The 19540-nt window shown below is 35.2% G+C and overlaps 2 protein-coding genes across 2 annotated transcripts in view; one reads left to right on the forward strand and one right to left on the reverse strand.

The window, feature by feature from the left end:
• Positions 1-19540, forward strand: part of LOC149832810 (rac-like GTP-binding protein 6) — a 256990-nt gene that overhangs the window by 51287 nt on the left and 186163 nt on the right. The gene's annotated exons all lie outside the window — the stretch shown is intronic.
• ATRAD17 (RADIATION SENSITIVE 17) overlaps positions 1-19540 on the reverse strand; it is a 64470-nt gene that overhangs the window by 43142 nt on the left and 1788 nt on the right. The window contains exons 4-5 of the mRNA XM_090014731.1: positions 2423-2529; positions 798-845 (exon numbers count right to left, since the gene is read on the reverse strand). Coding sequence (XP_089870857.1) covers positions 798-845; positions 2423-2529 — 155 coding nt within the window. The remainder of the gene's footprint in view (positions 1-797; positions 846-2422; positions 2530-19540) is intronic.

Consider the following 19540-nt stretch of genomic DNA (forward strand, 5'->3'; position numbering starts at 1 on the left):
AGGGGTTTTCCCAATATATATATATATATATATATATATATATATATATATATATATATATATATATATATATACACAAGAGTGAAGCTCCAAAGAGTCGTTAGGGAGGTCCAACAGCTCTAAATAGAACCGTTGGACCTCCCCAACGACTCTTTGATTTGACTAGTCAACAACTGTTGACTAGTTCCAACTCAAACAAAAAAATAAAAAACTAACCTAATCCTAGTTTATATATATATATATATATATATATATATATATATATATATATATATATATATATACACATTTTTAACAATGTGTGTGTAGCCTATCCCAGTGGTTTGTCCTCTTTCATGACTTGATTTTGGTGAACAAGCAATGAAGAATTGCTGCAGTCTGTGGTTGTTTCCAATGGTAGAAACACTTCTGTTCACATAATTCAGGAAAAAATCTTACAAGAAGAATAAAAATCATTTATTTCTATTTTACTTTATCTCATTTTTTTCTTTTGAGAGGTTTTGAAAATTTGAGTCTTATTAATTCATTGCTTTAGCTTAAAGCCTCAAATATTTTATTTGTAGTTTCCCCCTTTTTAAGTAAATGTTTCTTTTTCACAACATTATAGTGTTGTAAGTTCCGTTTTACAAACCACAATGTGATGTATATATTTTCCATAGCTTTTGTAAATCATTATAGATTTTGCAAAGGATTTCAAGCACTGCATTTTTTCTCAATGACAAATACATTTTTAGAGCACAACTAAGGCTAAAAGAAAAGGCAAGCAATAGTGTAGTTTAGTGTAGGATGCAAGAAACCTTTGGGCTTGTCAACCTTTCCTCCAACCACAACTTGACTTCATCAACCTGCAAGACAGGGCTAACAAAAGAAAAGTTCAATACAGAATGACATTCTACATCGCTGCAATTAGCACAATGACAACATATAATCTAACGTATACAGAAGAAAAGTATGGGAGGCAGTTTGAATGGCAATTATCGACTCTATTATGATATTGTATCAATGTCATATTAATATCATACTACAACACTGCAGTAACATGCTTACAACATGACAAGTTGGCTACCTTGACATGACTGCAACCTGCATATAGTGTTGCAGGAATCATAGTAGTTCTCCATATCCAGTGACTCCTGTGACCCACAAAGTTGACTACATAATCACGATTATGTTTATGTTAATATGCATATTAGTTATTGAGTGATTCTATTATGATATTGAACCACAAGCTGGTCGGCATAGATCCAACTGTAAGTAATTAGAATCTATAACGTACAGGATATAATTGGAAGAGACTTTTTTACTATTTTCATGGGCTAAGACCGTGCCCAGCATAGAAATTTGAGAAATTTCTTGCTCAATGAAAACTTCTCATAATATGGTTAGTTGCTCTTTAGAAAAGCTTTTGCATCAGCAATTATCCCAGTTTCTGGCAATGGAGAAAATGATGGCCTCTAATCCATGATTAAGGAACCAAGCATAAGATTTTCTTGAGAAAAAAATTTGCCTTTACAATCAATGTTCTCAAAATGCACTCGAATTTACTCAGACCTGACTGTGGACTAATTAATATTCAGCTCTACATAACAGTGATGATAATCTAAGAAATGCATATCCAATCTGAACCGATCCAAATACGTTCTTCGCTTACCAATCCAACTTTGAGTGCATACTCTTTGAAAAAGCAAGCCACATGTAAAACAGGCACAGCCTGGCCACTTATGACATCCCTATTTCATAGGAGAACTAGCTATTTTTATAGTATGGACTATGGATATTTCTCCCACATCAAACATAAGGAAAACCATTTCCCATCCTCAATAAAAAATTTCTCATTGACTCTGTTTTCTTGAGAAAGAGCTTTCATAGCTCTCTTGTTGTGGAACTTTTGCTCACCAACTTTTCTCATGAAATTCAAATAACTGCAGCAAAAAATGTAAATTATGAAAAGTTGGTCATCTCACCCTTTTTTCATTGTGTCAAACAAACACAGGATATCCTTTTGATGTGATACACTTTTCATATTATTTCAAATTCAAATGAAATCAACGTGAAAAAAGATAGCATGTGTAGAAAAGGCCTTATGATCCAGAACAGGGCCTGTTTCTCAACCCATTAGCCTATTTCAACCTATTTGTAGGTATTCCTGCCACTATATCAAGATTTTGTTTCCAAGGGGGAACAGCTGCAAGCATATCTTAAAGGCCCATACCCTTTATGGAGGAAGTCATCTCCCAAACTAATGTGACTGTCAGCATTCAGGCTGATTCAGCAAGCATATACAAGAAAAAAGAATAATAAAGAAAACAAGTTATACAGATTCTTCAACATATCTTGACAAAAATAGGTAATGAATAGTGGAGCAGTTAGGAAGAAACTATTATGTATGTTAAGGAACTGTAATACAAAATAACATTAAAACCTTTCTCCGGTGAACAGCAAGCTCGGTTAGTGACTGTGGCTTGTATTTATCAACCCACAATAAGTTCTCGCCACTCTCGCCAGTACTTGATTTAACTTTCCTTCTAACTGAAAGAAATATGTAATAAATGGTGGAAGCACAATTATCATAAACAAACAAAAAATTAAGAAAAAAATTCAAAGAACATTCATGTGGGATAATGAAAATGAAACAAACATTACTAGCTCAAAGAACAATGGATGCTAAAAGTTGCAAACAGTAAACAGTTGAAAACAAAGAAATTCAATTACTATAAATTATAAAGTAAAGAACCAAAATATAGAATGCATGTAAGTGGACCAGTGAGTAGCAATGCATAGATTATTAGCAAATCAGCAAAAATTAATCAACTTTCCCTCAAAAGGAGACACCACACAAACACTAAAGTTTACAAAACTTCCAAAGCCAGGCACACAATTGTATTACTTGGCTTGTATATTTTGTGTAATCTTACTCACAAATGAAGATTCGTAAAGGAAAAAAAGAACAATGTAATTTACAAGGAAAATGCAGAAAAATACAGAGACCTGCTATACCAATGAAGATCAGGTCCCACTCCATGTTCTTACCAAGAGCTCCCATCTCATGAACTAAAGCTTGCCTCCATTTGTATTTGGCAAGCCTCCACATATGTGACCATAAGGAAACAATGAGTAATGAGACCTATATATAAAGTAGAAAGCCATTTTGTGAACAAGTTTTGCTAATGGGATGATAAGCAGACTGACCAGTGTTATCAAAAACGCGCCTTGAGGCGCAAAAGGCACACCTCGCCTTGAGGCGCGGCCCTCTGTGCCTCAAGGCGCAAGCCTGAGGAGCAAAAAAAAATATTTTTTTACAACAAGACTTCTGAGACAATCAAAAATATTTTTGTAGGTTAATCTCATATATTTTCCAGTTATTTCAGTTATGTAATTAGTTTCTTAGTATATTACTATATTTTAACTTTTGTTGGTTAATCTCGTATATTTTTCAGTTATTTCAGTCATGTAATTAGTTTCTTAATATATTTTAACTTTTGTTGGTTAATCTCATATATTTTCCAGTTATGTAATCAGTTTTTTAGTTACTTTTATATGTTAATCTCATATTTTTTAAAATAATCTCATATGTTTTTCAGTTATTTCAGTTATGTAATCAGTTTCTTAGTATATTTTAACTTTTGTTGGTTAATCTCATACATTTTCCAGTTATGTAAATGGTTTCTTAGTATATTTTTTCTTTTATTGGTTAATCTCTTATATTTTCCAGTTATGTAATCATTTTTTTAGTTACTTTTATATGTTAATCTCATATTTTTTAGAATAATCTCATATATTTTAACTTTTGTAGGTTAATCTCATATATTTTTCAGTTATTTCAGTTATGTAATAAGTTTCTCAGTATATTTTAACTTTTTTTGGTTAATCTCATATATTTTCCAGTTATATAATCAGTTTTTACTTTTTAGTTACTTTTATATGTTAATCTCATATTTTTTAGTACTTATTTGAGATTTTCTATTTCTTATTGGTTGTTATTTCATCAATAAAGCATTTCTTTATTTATTTGTATTTTTAGAAATTTTTTTATAATTTTTTTAAAGTTTTCAAAAAAAAATTTGAGGCTTACGCTTTGCGCCTCAAGGCTTACGCCTCGCCTCGGTTTTTGTGGAGTGCCTCACTACGCCTCAACGCTTTTCACAACACTGAGACTGACTCTTTCTCTTTGAAGAGCACTTGGAAAATGAAGGTCTTGATGACAAGAAGGATCAGCCCAGCGGAGCCCCCTGTCGACAGAGCAAAAAGGACAGGGGGAGCAGAGCCCCCCTGTCGACAAGGCAAATGGCAAGGGGGGTGGAGCCCCCTGCCGGCAAAACAAGAATGACAAGGGGTGCAGAGCCCCCTGCCTGACAACAAGGTGAGCGACAAGGGGTAGAGCCCCATACCGAAAAATAAAGTGACAGGGGGAGAAGCCCCCTGCCGATAAATAAGGCGACGGGGGGGGGGGGGGGGGGGGGGGGGGAGCCCCCTTCCCTCTCGAACAGAAGGTGATAGGGGGCGAAGCCCCTTGCGGAAAAAGAAAGCGACAGGGGGCTCCGCCCCCCTGCCAGTTGACCCAAAGAAAGAGGCAAGGGAGGGGGGGAACCCTATGCCGACGAGAGGCGACGACAGGGGGCACCGCCCCCCTATCGGTCGACCCCAAAAGAAAGGCAGGGGGTAACCCCCTGCCGATGAGAGGGGGCTCTGCCCCCTGTCGGTCGACCCCTCACGGAGAAGAAGTAAAGAAGAGGGATTTACCTGGCGGCGGCGACTCTGACGTCACCGAAAAACACTGAGGAAAGGCGACGGCGGGGATGTCGGCTGAGGTCGCCGGAACGGACGATGGTGGCGGTGAGTCGTTGGCGCCCTCGCAACAGAGAAAATAAGATGGTGGTGGTCGGCGCCTTCTCAACAAAGGAAAGAAGAAGGTGGAACAGGCGATGACCGACGGTGGGTGGTCGTCGGCGACAGCGGTCGCAGGGGACGAGAGGGGACGGAGTGGAGAGAGAAGGGGCGAGGGCTTTTGCCCCTCGCCCGAGGCGCCTGTGTCTTTTTTAAAGACACAGGTTCTCTCGAACCTTCGAGAATATGGATCAGGGTCCGAGTCGGACTCGGGTCCGGGCCCATCCGATTTTTTTTAATGTGCACCTCGCCTCAAGGCGTACAACTTTATGCTTTTACGCTTTTTAACTGCGCCTCAAGGCACAAAGGCCCTCGCCTCGAGGCAAGGCGCACTTTTTGCGCCTTGAGGCGCGTTTTTAACAACACTGGTTGGGAGCTCTTCCTCTAATGTAATGCATATATATAAGGACACTTGTGCCCTTTTGTTGATGCTTATCTAAGCATGTTATGTGCAACAAAATATATATTTTTTACATTGTTATGTTGATCTTTTTTACTCTTTGAAGTCTTTTGTATGCCTTAGTGCTTTGTGTATTATCCCATATTGGGTTTGTAATAGTGTGTGTGCACTTTGTTTTGTATTTTTGCATACTTCATTACATGGTCTCAGATAGGGGTGGCAAAATCTGACACGACCCGCCAACCCGCTTCTTAGGCGGGTTCGGGTTTGGCTTAAACGGGTTTGTGTCGTAAACGGGTTGACCCGCCTAACCCGTTTATTAAATGAGTCGGGTTCATGTTAGGGGTATGCCAACCCGCCAACCCGGCTGACCCGTTTAATAAACGGGTTAGGCGGGCGGGTCAACCCGTTTACCCGAACCCGAACCTAACCCGCCCGCCAACTCGTTTACCCGAACCCAACCCGCCCGCCAACCCGTTTACCCGACCCCGACCCGCCCGCTAACACGAACCCGACCCGCCAACCAGCCCGCTAACACGCCAACCCGTTACCCGACCCAACCCTTTTATTAAACGGGTTAACTGTGTCGTGTCGGGTTACCCGTTTAATAAATGGGTCGGGTTCGTGTTTGCCACAGCCGACCCGTTTAATAAACAGGTCGGGTTCATGTTGAGGTATGTTGACCCGCCAACCCGCCGACACGACCCGCCAACCCGACTTGATTGCCAACCCTAGTCTCAAAGTCATAGTGATCTTGAACTTGTGGAGAGCGGTCATCATGTGTTCGTGTGCTCGTGGTGATTGAGGTGATTCAAAGAGAGGTATTCTTCCATATTTACTTTTTTATCTCTTTCTTCTTTCTCACTTCCAAAATGGAGCATATTCCAAGATAGACTTCTCTTTCAAACTATATGGTACAAATTACATGATGTGGGCTTCTGCCATGAAGAATAATCTTAAAGGAAAAAAACTTTGGGGATACGTGATGGACACTATTCCCGAACCTCAACTTTTGCTCACCAAGAAAGAAGGAGAACAAGAGAAAAATCTTGAAAGATATGATCACGTCAAAGTCATTAGTAATTATAAATCCAAAATAGAGGATTGAGAGAGCAACCATGCAAAAACTCTTACATTGTTTATGAACAATGCTGACATGAAAGTACGGGACAACATTGCTAAGTTTAGAAAGGCCAATGAAGTATGGTCATTTATAAAGGGCATGTATACCCATAAAGAGCTTGCAAGGCAATATTTTTTTGCAAGAAAAGATAAAAACTACCAATCAAGGGGACATGAATATCCATGACTTTTTTATCCTATCCCTTTTATTGGATGAGTTGGCACTTTTAAAGCATTAAAGGATTGCCATTGAAGATGTGGAACTTAGGCGCCAACAAATGGAAAGAGAATAATTTTTTAAATTCTTATATGGTCTTCGCCTCGAATATGAGCAAGTGAGATCGTCTCTTATCCATAGATCTACTCTTCTTTCCCTAGAGGATGTCGTTGCCGAAATATGCCAACAAGAAACTCATCTTAGCATGTCTAAAAGAGGAGAAAATAAAGTATTGGCGGTATCTAAACCCAATAAGCATTGGAAGTCTTCCAAGCCTCCACACTTTGGAAGGCAAAATAACTATAATCATAATAATAAATACACTGGTGGTAACTATAGTGGTGGCAACTATGATGGTAAAAAAGCTATTTGCCACTATTGTAACGAGCAGAGACACATAAGGTCTAATTGTCCTAAGCTCAAGGGTAATTTCAAGAACAAAATGGCTTCCATTGAAGAATTCACACCCAAAAGGAAGTAAACAAGCAAAAGAGAAAGAGACTCTAGAGACACATTTTTTATTTCTCAACTATCGAAGGCACTTCAACAAATACTCAAAGCATCATCTACATCTGGTGCCGCTACTGCCTCTTATTCTCCTCCAAGTATGTATTCTTGGATTCTTGATTTGGGAGCCTCTTTTCATATGACCCCTTATAATGACTTTGTTTCCGATACATGCACCAACCCAAATTTATTGTTTATTTCAACCACTGATGGGACCTCTTTAAAAATTGAAAGCATTAGGACTTTAAATTAAAATTCCTCTCAAAATTTCCTTGTTCCGAAAATAAGAGATATTTCTGAACTTAATTTTTTGTTTCTCAAATATTCGATTATGGATGTGAAATCTCTTTCTCATCAAAGGGTTGTACCGTGCAAGATCTCTGATCCAAGAAACAGATTGGGCAAGGAGCTAGAAGGGATCTTTATTACATGGATTTTTTGTGTATTCCCTCTAAGTCATTTTGTAATTATGTCCAAGAAAAGGATATTGAAATATGGCATAAAAGATTTGGACATCCTAGCTTTTCCAAGATGTATTTATTCTCATTTGCAAAGACTTGTTGGAATAAAAAAGATATTACTTGTAAAGATTATATCTTTGGAAAAATAAAATTTATCCCCTTTCCTCAATAAACTATTATTTTAAAAAGACCTTTTAAGTTGGTGCATTTGGATGTATGGAGACCCTCTTCAGTCATATCAAAGGGTGGTTAATCTTACTATGTTGTTTTTATTGATGACTTCACAAGATACGCATAGGTCTACTTAATTTAAAATCAATGTTTTTCCATTCTTTGAAGAATTTCATATGATTGTCAAAAATAAATTTCAAACATTTCTATCCTTATATCCGACTCAGGTGGAGAATACATGTCAAATGAGTTTCAAAATTATTTTTTAAAAATGGTATTTGTCATCAAAGATCGTGCCCTAGAACTCCTCAACAAATGAGTTGGCAGAAAGAAAACAGTCATATCATGGAAACCGCTAGAACCTTACCTGTTTGTAAAAATGTTTCTAAAGGTTTTGGGCCAAAGTCATTTTAACTTCAACATATTTAATAAATAGAATGCCCTCTTCAGTTTTGCAAAATACTTCTCCATTCGAAAATTTATTCAAAATAGCACTAGACTTTCTCACAAGAATGATAAATTGTCTCCAAAGGCAATTAAATGTGTATTTATGGGATATGGAGAACCACAAAAAGGATATAGATGTTTTGATTTTAAGAATATAACTTTATTTGTCCAATGATGTGACTTTTTTAGAAATAAAATGGTTTTGATAAAGAAAATAACAAAGTAGACTATGCTTTCTTGTTTAATTTCTTGCCAAGGCATAAAATTGATTCTCATGAATCAAATGAGTATGAATTGAGTCATGATATCTCTTTGAATGATACTTCCTTATATGAGCAAGATCCCAATAATGGAAATTTGGAGTTATTTCATAATAATAATGATAATTTAGTTGAGAACCCCTCTCAAAATATTCAAGTTTATACTCGGCGTAGTCAAAAAAATCAAACAAATGCTTATGAGAGAGACTCTCAAGACCTTTTGTTAGAAGAAACTCCTAGTCAAGATTTGTCAAATAGAGACATCACACTTAAGAAATCCGATAAAACTTTTATCCCACCTAATCGGTTTGTATCCTATGAATCCTTCTCATTAAACTACAAGACATGTCTCTAACTATTTGTTTCTATCATGAACCTGTTAAAATATATGTATATATATATATATACATATTCATATTCATATATTTTATATATTCTCATGTATTGTAATAGTTAATGCCCTATAGAGGCATTTTGGTCTTTTTACATTTGGGGCCCCCCACCATATAGTCATTGGGAACCCAATGGGAGAGCTCCCAATGACCTCCCTCCTTGGTTTTGTATATAAATAGGGGATGTGCTTCCCCCTAAAAAGCATATTACCAATAAAGTACCTATGCTTTTACTTGTTTGTGTAGCCCTTCGTTGGCTCTTTATATTGTCCCATAGTAGACTTATGCTTATGCACTTTTGTGCTTATATCGTGCCATGTTTTGTCCACTCTTTGACTTGTACGTGCTTTTGCACATTGTTCTTGTAATTCCGCATACTTCATTACATGATACTCATTACATGGTATCAGAGTCATAGTTCTCTTGGTCCTTTGGGAAAGTGTTTGTGGGTTGGTGGTGCTTGCAGAACTCAAGGTGAAGGAGCTCTTTTCGTGGTCTTCTATTTTTTCTCTTCCTTTTTTAATCAAGTCAAAATAGAAAATGAACAAAAAATAGATCTCTCATTCAAATTAAATGGTTTCAACTACATGATGTAGGTGTCAGCTATGAAAAATAACCTCAAAGGCAAGAAACTTTGGGGATATGTGATGATCCTATTCCTGAGTCTCAACTCAAACTCACTAAGTTAGAAGCAAATCAAGAAAAAGTGTTGGAAGTAGATGCTCGAATCAAAGCCATTGAAGATTATCAACCCAAGGTAGAGGATTGGAAAAGTAAACATGCAAAAATTCTTGTGTGGTTAATGAATAATGTTGAGCTCAAAATATGTGTCAGCATCGATAAGTTCCACAAAGTTAACGAGGCATGGTTCTTTATGAAGGGTATGTATACCCAAAAAGACCTTGCAAGGCAATTTTTTCTTCTAGAAAAAATATGTAGCATCAAACAAGGGGACATGAATGTCCGTGGCTACCTTAGTAGTCTTGGTCCTCTATGGGACAAGTTATCCCTTCTTGAACCCAAATGGGTTGCTAGTAAGGATGTTGAACTAAGAAGGAAACAAATGGAAAAAGAGTATTTTTTTGAATTTTTGCATTGGCTTAGGCCCAAATTTGAACAAGATTTAGAAGACGTCGTTGCCGAAATATGCCAAGAAGAAACTCGTCTTGGTATGATTAAGAGAGGAGATGAAGTGTTGGCCGTTTCTAAATCCGGCAATCATGTGAAATCCTAAAAGCTTCCACACTTTAGAAGGCAAAATAGCTATAACAGTAACCATAAAAAGGCTATTTGTCATCATTGCCAAGAATCGAGGCACATAAGACCTAATTGCCCCAAGTTTAATAACTCTCCAAAGAACAAAATAGCTTTCGTTGAAGAATCCACACCAAAGAATGATGAACCAAGAGGAAAGAAATTCTTTTTCACTTGCTCAATTATCGGAGGCACTTCAGCAATTACTCAAATCTTCATCTACATCGAGTGTCGTGATAACCTCATCTTCTCCTCCAAGTATGTCTTCTTGGATCCTTGATTCGGAAGCCTTCTTCCATATGACACTTCATGACAATGGTCTATCTGATTTATGCACTAACTCAAAAACTACTTATGTTTTCACTGCAACATCTTTGCAATTTAAAAGTATTGGAACCTTAGATTCTTTAAAAATTTTGTGTACCAAAAGTTAAGGTTGTTCCACAACTAAATTTAAATCTCTTTTTCGTTTCTCAAATTTTTTATCATGGATGTGAAATCTCCTTATCACCTAAGGATTGCTCCATGCAGGAACTCCGATTCGGGAAGCAGATTGCGCAAAGCCATAGGAAGGGAGAACTCTACTTCATGAATTATCTAAATCTTACTCCAAATTCTTTTTGTAATTATGTTCAAGATAAGAATATTGAAACTTGGCATAAAAGACTTGGACATCCAAGCTACTTAAAGATATATCTTCTTCTTTGAGAAAAAGAGGGATTTAATTTGTAAAGATTGTATCTTTGGAAAGATAAAATCAATTCATTTTCCTAATAGAACTTTTGTCTCTAAGAGACCTTTTGAATTAGTGTATTCGGATATTTGGGGACCTTCTCCAATCATATCAAAAGGAGGATATTCATATTATGTTACTTTTAGCGATTATTTAACTAGATATGTGTGGATCAACTTCCTTAACTTTAAATCCCTTGTGTTCTTTTTCTTTAAAAAGTTTTATATGATTATTAAAAATCAATTTCAAGGCAACATTTTTATTCTTAAATTTGATTGGGGTGGTGAATACTTATCAAATGAGTTTCAAAATTATTTAGAATAAAATGAGATTTGTCATCAAAAGTCATGTCCTAGAACTCCCCAACAAAATAGATTAGCCGAAAGAAAACATAGGCATATTATAGAAACCACTAGGACACTACTTATTTCTAAAGATATTCAAAAAAGTTTTTGGGCCGAGGCCGCTTTAACATCAACGTATTTGATAAATAAAATGGTCCCATCATCCTTAAAAAATGAATCTCCTTATGAAAAATTATTTGAAAGAACACTCGATTTCCAGAAGTTGCGAATTTTTTGTTGTAAGTGTTTTATACTCTTATATAAAAGAGATAAATTGTCTCCAAAAGCCATTGAATGTGTATTCATGGGAGAAAACTAAAAATGATATAAATGTTTTGACTCTAAGATTAACAAACTATATGTTTCTAAATATATAACCTTTTGCAAAATGAAAATGGTTTTGAGAGAACCAAGGAAAATAAGGAAGTAGATTATATTTTTCTATTAGACCTCTTGTCACAAGAAGAGTTGCCTTCTTGTGATGATTTTTTAAATGATAACAATGATAATACCTTGAATGATAATGAAAATTGTGATAATAATATGCATTCAAATGATAGAGAATGTGGAATCACCTATAAGAAATGATGATATTGTTGATAAACCCATACAAATATATACCCGGCATGAGCAAAGGAATCCTCTAAATGCTTGAGAAAAATATTCACAAAATTCATCTTTAGAAGAACCCTTTCTTAAGAGATGTAATCGTGTCTCTAACCCACCAAGTAGGTTTGTATTTTATGACACATTGACACCAAATTATATAACATGTCTAATAGTTTTATATTTCTATCATGAACCATCGCATTATAATGAAGCCAAAAATCTTCCATAATGGGTTGGAACAATTAATATAGAACTTAAAGCCCTTGAAAAGGCTAAAACATGGTAAATAGTTTCATTACCCATAGAAAAGAAATCTATAGGATCTAGATGGGTTTTTAAGATTAAAACCAAGAGTGATGGAACTCTAGAAAGATATAAAGTTAGGTTAGTAGCCAAAGGATACTCCCAAGAATATAGCATTGACTATGAAGAAACTTTTGCCTCAGTAACTAGAATGACTAGTGTTAGGACACTCATAGCAGATGGATCTATTCAAAAATGGCTCATATACCAACTAGATGTTAAAAATGATTTTCTAAATGGTGAATTAAATAAAGATGTTTACATGGATCCTCCATTAGGGTTTTGTATTGAAAAGGGAAAATCCTTAAACTTAAGAAAGCTTTTTATTGTCTTAAACAAGCTCCTAAGGCTTGGCATGATAAATTTAGAAATGTTATGACTCATCTGGGTTTTCATTCCTGTTATACTCACACTTCTCTTTTTGTCAAAAGTACAGGTTCTAAAGTTGTTATTCTTCTATTTTATGTAGACTATGATTATCACCGAAAGTGACAAGCAGAGAGCTAGTACAACAACAACAACAACTACGCCTTCATCCCAAAACAATTGGGGTCAGCGATATGAACCAAAAAGAAATTCATTTTGGGTCTTCCACATGAATCCTTTTCCTCCAATCATTTCTATCCAACGCCATGTCCTCGGTGAGGTTCAAAGCATTCATATCCTTTCCTATCATCTCCATCCAAGTCTTCCTAGGCCTACCCCGACCTCTTTTAACTAATATATTTTCCCATTTCTCCAACCTTCTAACTGGAGCATCATTAGGCCTTCGCCGAATATGTCCAAACCACCGTAAACGATTCTCTCGCATCTTATTTTCAATGGGTGCAACACCTACCTTCTTATGTATCTCTTCGTTCCGAATCTTATCTTTTATTGTATTTCCACACATCCATCTAAGCATCCGCATCTCAGCTACACTCATTTTTTGAATATGATGTCTCTTGGCAGCCCAACATTCCGTACCATATAGTAAAGCGGGTCTAATAGTCGTCCTATAAAACTTTCCCTTCAACCGCAATGGCATTCTATGATCGCACAGCACTCCAGTAGCACTTTTCCATTTCATGCACCCAACCTTTATCCTATGATTTACATCTCCATCAATTTCTCCATACTTTTGAATGATGGATCCCAAATATTTGAAATAATCATTCACCGGTATATCTTGCTCACCAAGCTTCACTACACTCCCATCACTACTTCGTTGCTTACTAAACCGACATTCCATATATTCAGTCTTACTCTTACTCAACTTAAAACCTCTAGCTTCCAATGTCTGTCTCCATAATTCTAACTTAGCATTAACCCCAGCTCTAGACTCATCAATCAAAACAATATCATCAGCAAACAACATACACCACGGTACATTTTCTTGAATTGATCTCGTAAGTTCATCCATCACTATCGCAAATAGGAAAGGGCTTAAAGCAGATCCTTGATGTAACCCAACCGTTATCGGAAAATTGGTTGTCACCCCTCCACAAGTGCGGACATTGGTTACTACTCCTTCATACATATCTTTAATTATACTAATGTACTTGAGAGAAACACCTTTCTTCATCATTGTCCACCAGAGAACGTCCCTAGGTACTCTATCGTATGCCTTCTCTAAATCAATAAAAACCATATGCAAATCTTTGTTCATCTCTCTATATCTTTCAATAAGTTGTCTAAGAAGATGTATAGCTTCCATAGTTGATCTTCCAGGCATAAAACCAAATTGATTCTCCGATATCATGACAACCTTCCTCAACCTAGACTCAATCACCCTCTCCCAAAGTTTCATAGTATGACTCATGAGTTTTATACCACGATAGTTTGTGCAATCTTGTATATCACCCTTATTCTTATATAAAGGCATCAAAGTACTCTTCCTCCACTCATTAGGCATCTTATTTGTTCGCCAAATCAAGTTAAAAAGATTTGTCAACCATTCTAAACCTTTCTCTCCCAAGCATTTCCAAGCCTCGATAGGTATACCATCTGGGCCAACTGCCCTTCTTGATTTCATTTTCTTCAAAGCCTCTGCAATTTCTTTCTTTTGAATCTTGCGCATGAAGTCACGATTTATCTCATGAAAAGGAATGGAGAAGTCTCCAAGATCTTGAGCATGACTATCATTAAATAGCTTATCAAAATAATCTTTCCATCTCTCCTTAATCTCCTCATCTTTGACTAAAACCCTTTGCGTTTCATCTTTGATACATCTAACCATACCCAAATCCTTCGATTTCCTATCTCTCATCTTTGCAAGCCTATAAATATCCTTCTCGCCTTCTTTGGTATCCAACTTGTCATAAATCTCCTTATATACCTTAGCCCTCGCGTTTCGAACAACTTTAGGCTAGTGATATTAAAAAATATTTTAAAATAAAATTTTGATATATCTAATTTAGGCTTTTTAAGATATTTCTTAGGTAAAGTTGCGTATTTCTCCGAGAGGGTACATTCTTTCTCAAATGAAAATTGTTGCTGATATTTGTACAAAGCCAGGCATTACAGATAATAAGATAGAAACCCCAAAAGTAATTAATGTTAAATTAAGGCTGAAAGATGGTACTCTGCTTAAAGATCCTATACATTACCACCAACTAGTTGGGTCACTCGCTTACTCGTCTATCACTCGACCAGATATTATCAACCAGTTTCAGCATGCTCCAACCACTAAGCACATGAGTTCTCTCTGGGAATTGTTAGATACATCAAAAATATTATAGCAAAAGGGGTTTTCTTATCCTCATCTTCTTCATTAGATTTACATGCTTATACCGATGTTGATTGTGGTGAAAATCTCAATGATAGAGTCTCAACTACGGAATTTTAAGTATTTTTAGGTGACTCATTTCATGGAAATGCAAGAAGCAGCAACAAGTATCATTATCTTCAACTGAAGCTGAATACCGTGCAATAGCCACGACAACAATGGAGCGTGTCTGGCTAAAAAGTCTTCTCAATGATATGGGAGTAATTATATCAATTCCTTCGAAATGTGTTGCGACAATAAGAGTGCAATCTATATTGCGAGCAACCACAACTTCCATGAACGAACCAAACATATTGAAATTGATTGTCATTATATGCGTGATGAGTATATAAGAGAAACTATTACGTTGTTGTATGTCACATCATAATACCACCTTACGGATTTCTTCACCAAAGCTCTTCTTGCTTCTCGATTTATTTTCTCCTTAGCAAACTTTCAATCATTTCAACGTAAGTTTGAGGAGGGTGTTAAAATATATGTATATATATATCCATATTCATATATTTTATATATTCTCATGTATTGCAATAGTTAATGCCCTATAGAGGCATTTTGGTCTTTTCACTTATAATAATTGTTTATTAGAAATAGTTATTAATTTAATTTTATTATTCTTTTTTTTTGTATTTTGTCTAGCCATTTGGGGCCTCCATCATAGAGTCGTTGGGAGCTCCCCAACAACTCTATGTGGGGAGCTCCCAATGGCCTCCCTCCTTGGCTTTGTATATAAATAAGGGATGTGTTTCCCTCTATTCTTCAATGCTTTTTCAACGCATATTTTCAATAAAGTGCATATTCTTTTACTTGTTTGTGTAGCCCTATGTTGGCTCTTTGTATTGTCCCATAGTGGACTTATGCTTATGCACTTTTGTGCTTGTATCGTGCCTTGTTTTGTCCACTCTTGGACTTGCATGTGCTTTTGCACATTGTTCTTGTAATTATGCATACTTCATTACAGAACCCTCTCATTATAGTGAAGCCAAAGATTGTCCTCATTGGATTGACGTTATGAATTTAGAACTTGAAGCACTTCGTAGGGCCCATACTTGGGAGATAGTACACTTAACTTTTGAAAAGAAATCTATAGGATACAGATGGGTTTTTAAAATTAAAACAAAAAGTAACGGAACCTTAGAACGATATAGAGTTAGGTTAGTTGCAAAGGTTATTCACAAAAATATGAAATTGACTAGGAAGAGACATTTGCCCATGTAACCATGATGACTATTGTTAGAACTCTCATAATCTATTGCATCCACTCAAAAATAGCCTATTTACCAACTAGATGTAAAAAATGTATTTCTTAATGAGGATCTTAGTGAAGAAGTCTACATGAATCCTCGGCCAGGTTTTAAGATTAAGCAAGAAAAACTTTTAAAATTAAAAAAGCCTTTATATAGACTTAAACAAGTTTTTAAGGCTTGGTACGACTGTTTTAGTATTATTATGATAAATTTGAGTTTTAAATGACATTGTCTCTTTGTTAAGAATATAAGTACAAATATTGTGATATTATTATTATATGTTGACGACATGATAATTACAAGTGATAAAAAGGGAGTTAGTGAAATTAAATCTGCTTTAAAAGAAAATTTTGATGTTTGATATGGGTTTCATGAGATATTTATTAAGTATTGAGGTTGTTTATTCTCTCAGAGGATATATCTTATCACATATGAAGTTGGCAGCTGACATTTGTGCTAAGTCAGGTATTTCTATAGTCATGCAAGGGTATTAAATTTGATGATAAAGTTCACAAAGATGAGGGAACTTCTACATACAGTCGCCACTCGTTTTGCCACATCATATCTCACACTTCATAGTATTGAATGTTACACGAAAGAGTTAAGTTTATGTTTTTGTCTTCAGATTTTAGATTTGATTACTATAAGAAGGTGGATGCTAAGAACATTGCACATATTGTTCTTAATGATCATAAGTTTTGGTCTGCTACATCTTATGCAATTAAAGTTACGTTGCCGCTCGTGAAAGTATTGAGATTAATTGATGCAAATGAGCCTACTATAAGGTTTTTGTACGAGGCAATGGATAAAGAAAAGAAGGAAATTGCTTTGAATCTTGGTAATATGAAAAGCAAATATAAACCTATTTGAGAGATCATTGACATGCAATGAAACTTGCAACTCCATAAGCCTTTACATGCAGTTGCCTATTATTTAAACACTCCATTTCATTATGTTAACAACTTCAACTCAGATGGAGAAGTTATAAGTGGTTTTTATGATTGTCTTGAAAAAATGATTTCTAATGCAAATGTTAGATTAAAAATTACAACACAAATCGATGAATTTAAAAAGGCAAAGGGGTTGTTTGGTAGAAAGACAGTCATTACAACAAGGAAACTAAAAAGTCTTGGTAACATTACAATGTTTTTATTGTCTTTCTATTAAATCCATGCATTTAAAAATGCAAAGGGGTTATTATCATTATTAATGTTTTTATCATTTTTTTATTGTTTTATTTGAATGCAGCTGATAGATGGAGTTTATTTGGGCACAAAAATCCTGAGTTGATGAACTTTGCAATTTAAATTCTATGGTTGATGTGTAGTGCATCAGGTTGTAAGAGAAATTAGATTACTTTCTCATTCGTATGTGTCACTATGTGAATTTGTATTTTATTTTTCAAATATATTTCTATATGTTCAATTATTTTATAATTGATTATTAATGATTTGAAATTATATGTGCATTCAAAATGAAAGAATAGACTTGAACAAGAAAAGATAAATGCACTGGTTTTTGTCATGTAAATATAAGTTAAGGAAGAGAAATATGAGGAGGGCTACCTAAGACCCTATATGTCTAGATCATATAGACTCAAATGATAAGTGAATTGTTGAGCAAGAAGATCCAGTATAGCTTAGCGATCCCAGCTGGTTGGAGGATTCATGGTTGGACCCAAACTTCAACATAAACATGTTTCACAAAGTGGTTCTAAGCAAGACAATTCATCAAGAGCTCTATGTAAAACTATATTCCTTTTACTTACTATGAATGTAGGTGTATTTTTTAATTATATGCAATAAGTATTTAATAGAAGATTTTTTATTAAAGGAAAACAGTGACGGAAGATGTGGAGGAAGAAAATGCAGATGATGAAGAGATAGATAATGAGAATGAAAGAGAACTTGTTAATATGAATTCCTCAAATAATGATATTGAAGGCTTGGATATTGATGATAACGAGACACAAGAGCCTAGACCCTATTTTGTATCATAGCATTATGTTTTTTTGGTCCATTTACACTTGTGAATGTTGTAAACTTGTAATATTCTCATTTTTTAGATTTTTGAACAAATACACTAACATTTGGTTGTTAATGCTAATATGCATTTTCTGATGCTGACATGATGTCGAGAAATTTGATTGTTAGTGATTTTGTTACTTATTTTTTTATTGAATGATCATATTTTATTTCTTAGATACTAACATAGATCAAGTTATTGCATTAATGTTACTTTTACATGCGAATCTCATATTTTTCGGTAATTTATTTGAGGTTTTTTATATCTTATTGGTTGTTGCTTCATCAATAAAGCACTTTTTTTATTTGTTTGTATTTGTAGATATTTTTAAATGTTTTTTTAAGTTAAAAAAAATTTAAGGTTTGCATTTTCTTAGTTGTCAAAGGTGGTGCCTAGGAGCATCCCCACCACTTGGGCGACCAGGTTTGGGCGGTGGGGCCCTATATTGCTGCATAGGTGCCGCCTAGGCTTTTTTTAGAGCTTAGGCTTTTTTTTATAAAACATCATTTGTTTTCTTCTTCGAGAAGAAGAAGAAGAAGAAGAAGAAAAAAACATGTTATTTGTCTATTGCTTGTATTATGTCTATTGTCGAGAAAGAAGACATATTATTTATCTATTGCTTATATTATGTCTATTATTGAGAAGAAGACATTATTTGTCTATTGTTTGTATTATGTCTATTGTTATTAATTTTTTTGTATACATGACTTTATTTTTTGTATATTGTTCATTCACATTGTTAGTTGTATGGTTTGTTTATTCAAATTGTTAATTTATTCTTAATCTGTTCATTCACATTGTTAGTTGCAGGTTAAGATTATGTAATATAATTGTTTTACAGTGTTCAATGACATATTATTTGTTTATTGCTTATTGTTGATTTATTTTATGTTGTATACATGTTTCTTACTGTTTTTTTTATTTATTTGGGGGCCCACCTAGGCCCCGCCTAAGCCTTTTTAGGGGCTCACCACTAGGCGGATGCCAACTAAGTATGCTTTACCGCTTTAGTTTTTGGTGGAGCTCTATGCTACACCTCAAGGATTTTCATAACATTGGATGGAATACTTCCAGTACATAATCTGTTCATGTAAGCAAGAAACTTGGACACCAAAATTACAAACAAAAAAATTCAGTAACATTACATCAAACATGTGCATGGTTGAAGGATGTGATATTCAAAAGAACTAATCGTCCAACAAGTTCTTCATGATCACATGTTACACATAGAACACATGTTACAGAAAGGCTTTAACAATATATCTTTTTAAAGTGCCCAACCAATCTTTTAACTTAGACTGTACAAAAAATTTCTCATGGTGGAATTTTGGCAATCATTATGCTGACAAACTGTGGGAGGAAGAAAAAGTACAAGTGAAATCATCACACACAGTAAACCT

Source organism: Nuphar pumila, chromosome 7 (assembly GCF_984573655.1).
Source record: "Nuphar pumila chromosome 7, dmNupPumi1.hap1.1, whole genome shotgun sequence".
Lineage (NCBI taxonomy): Eukaryota > Viridiplantae > Streptophyta > Magnoliopsida > Nymphaeales > Nymphaeaceae > Nuphar > Nuphar pumila.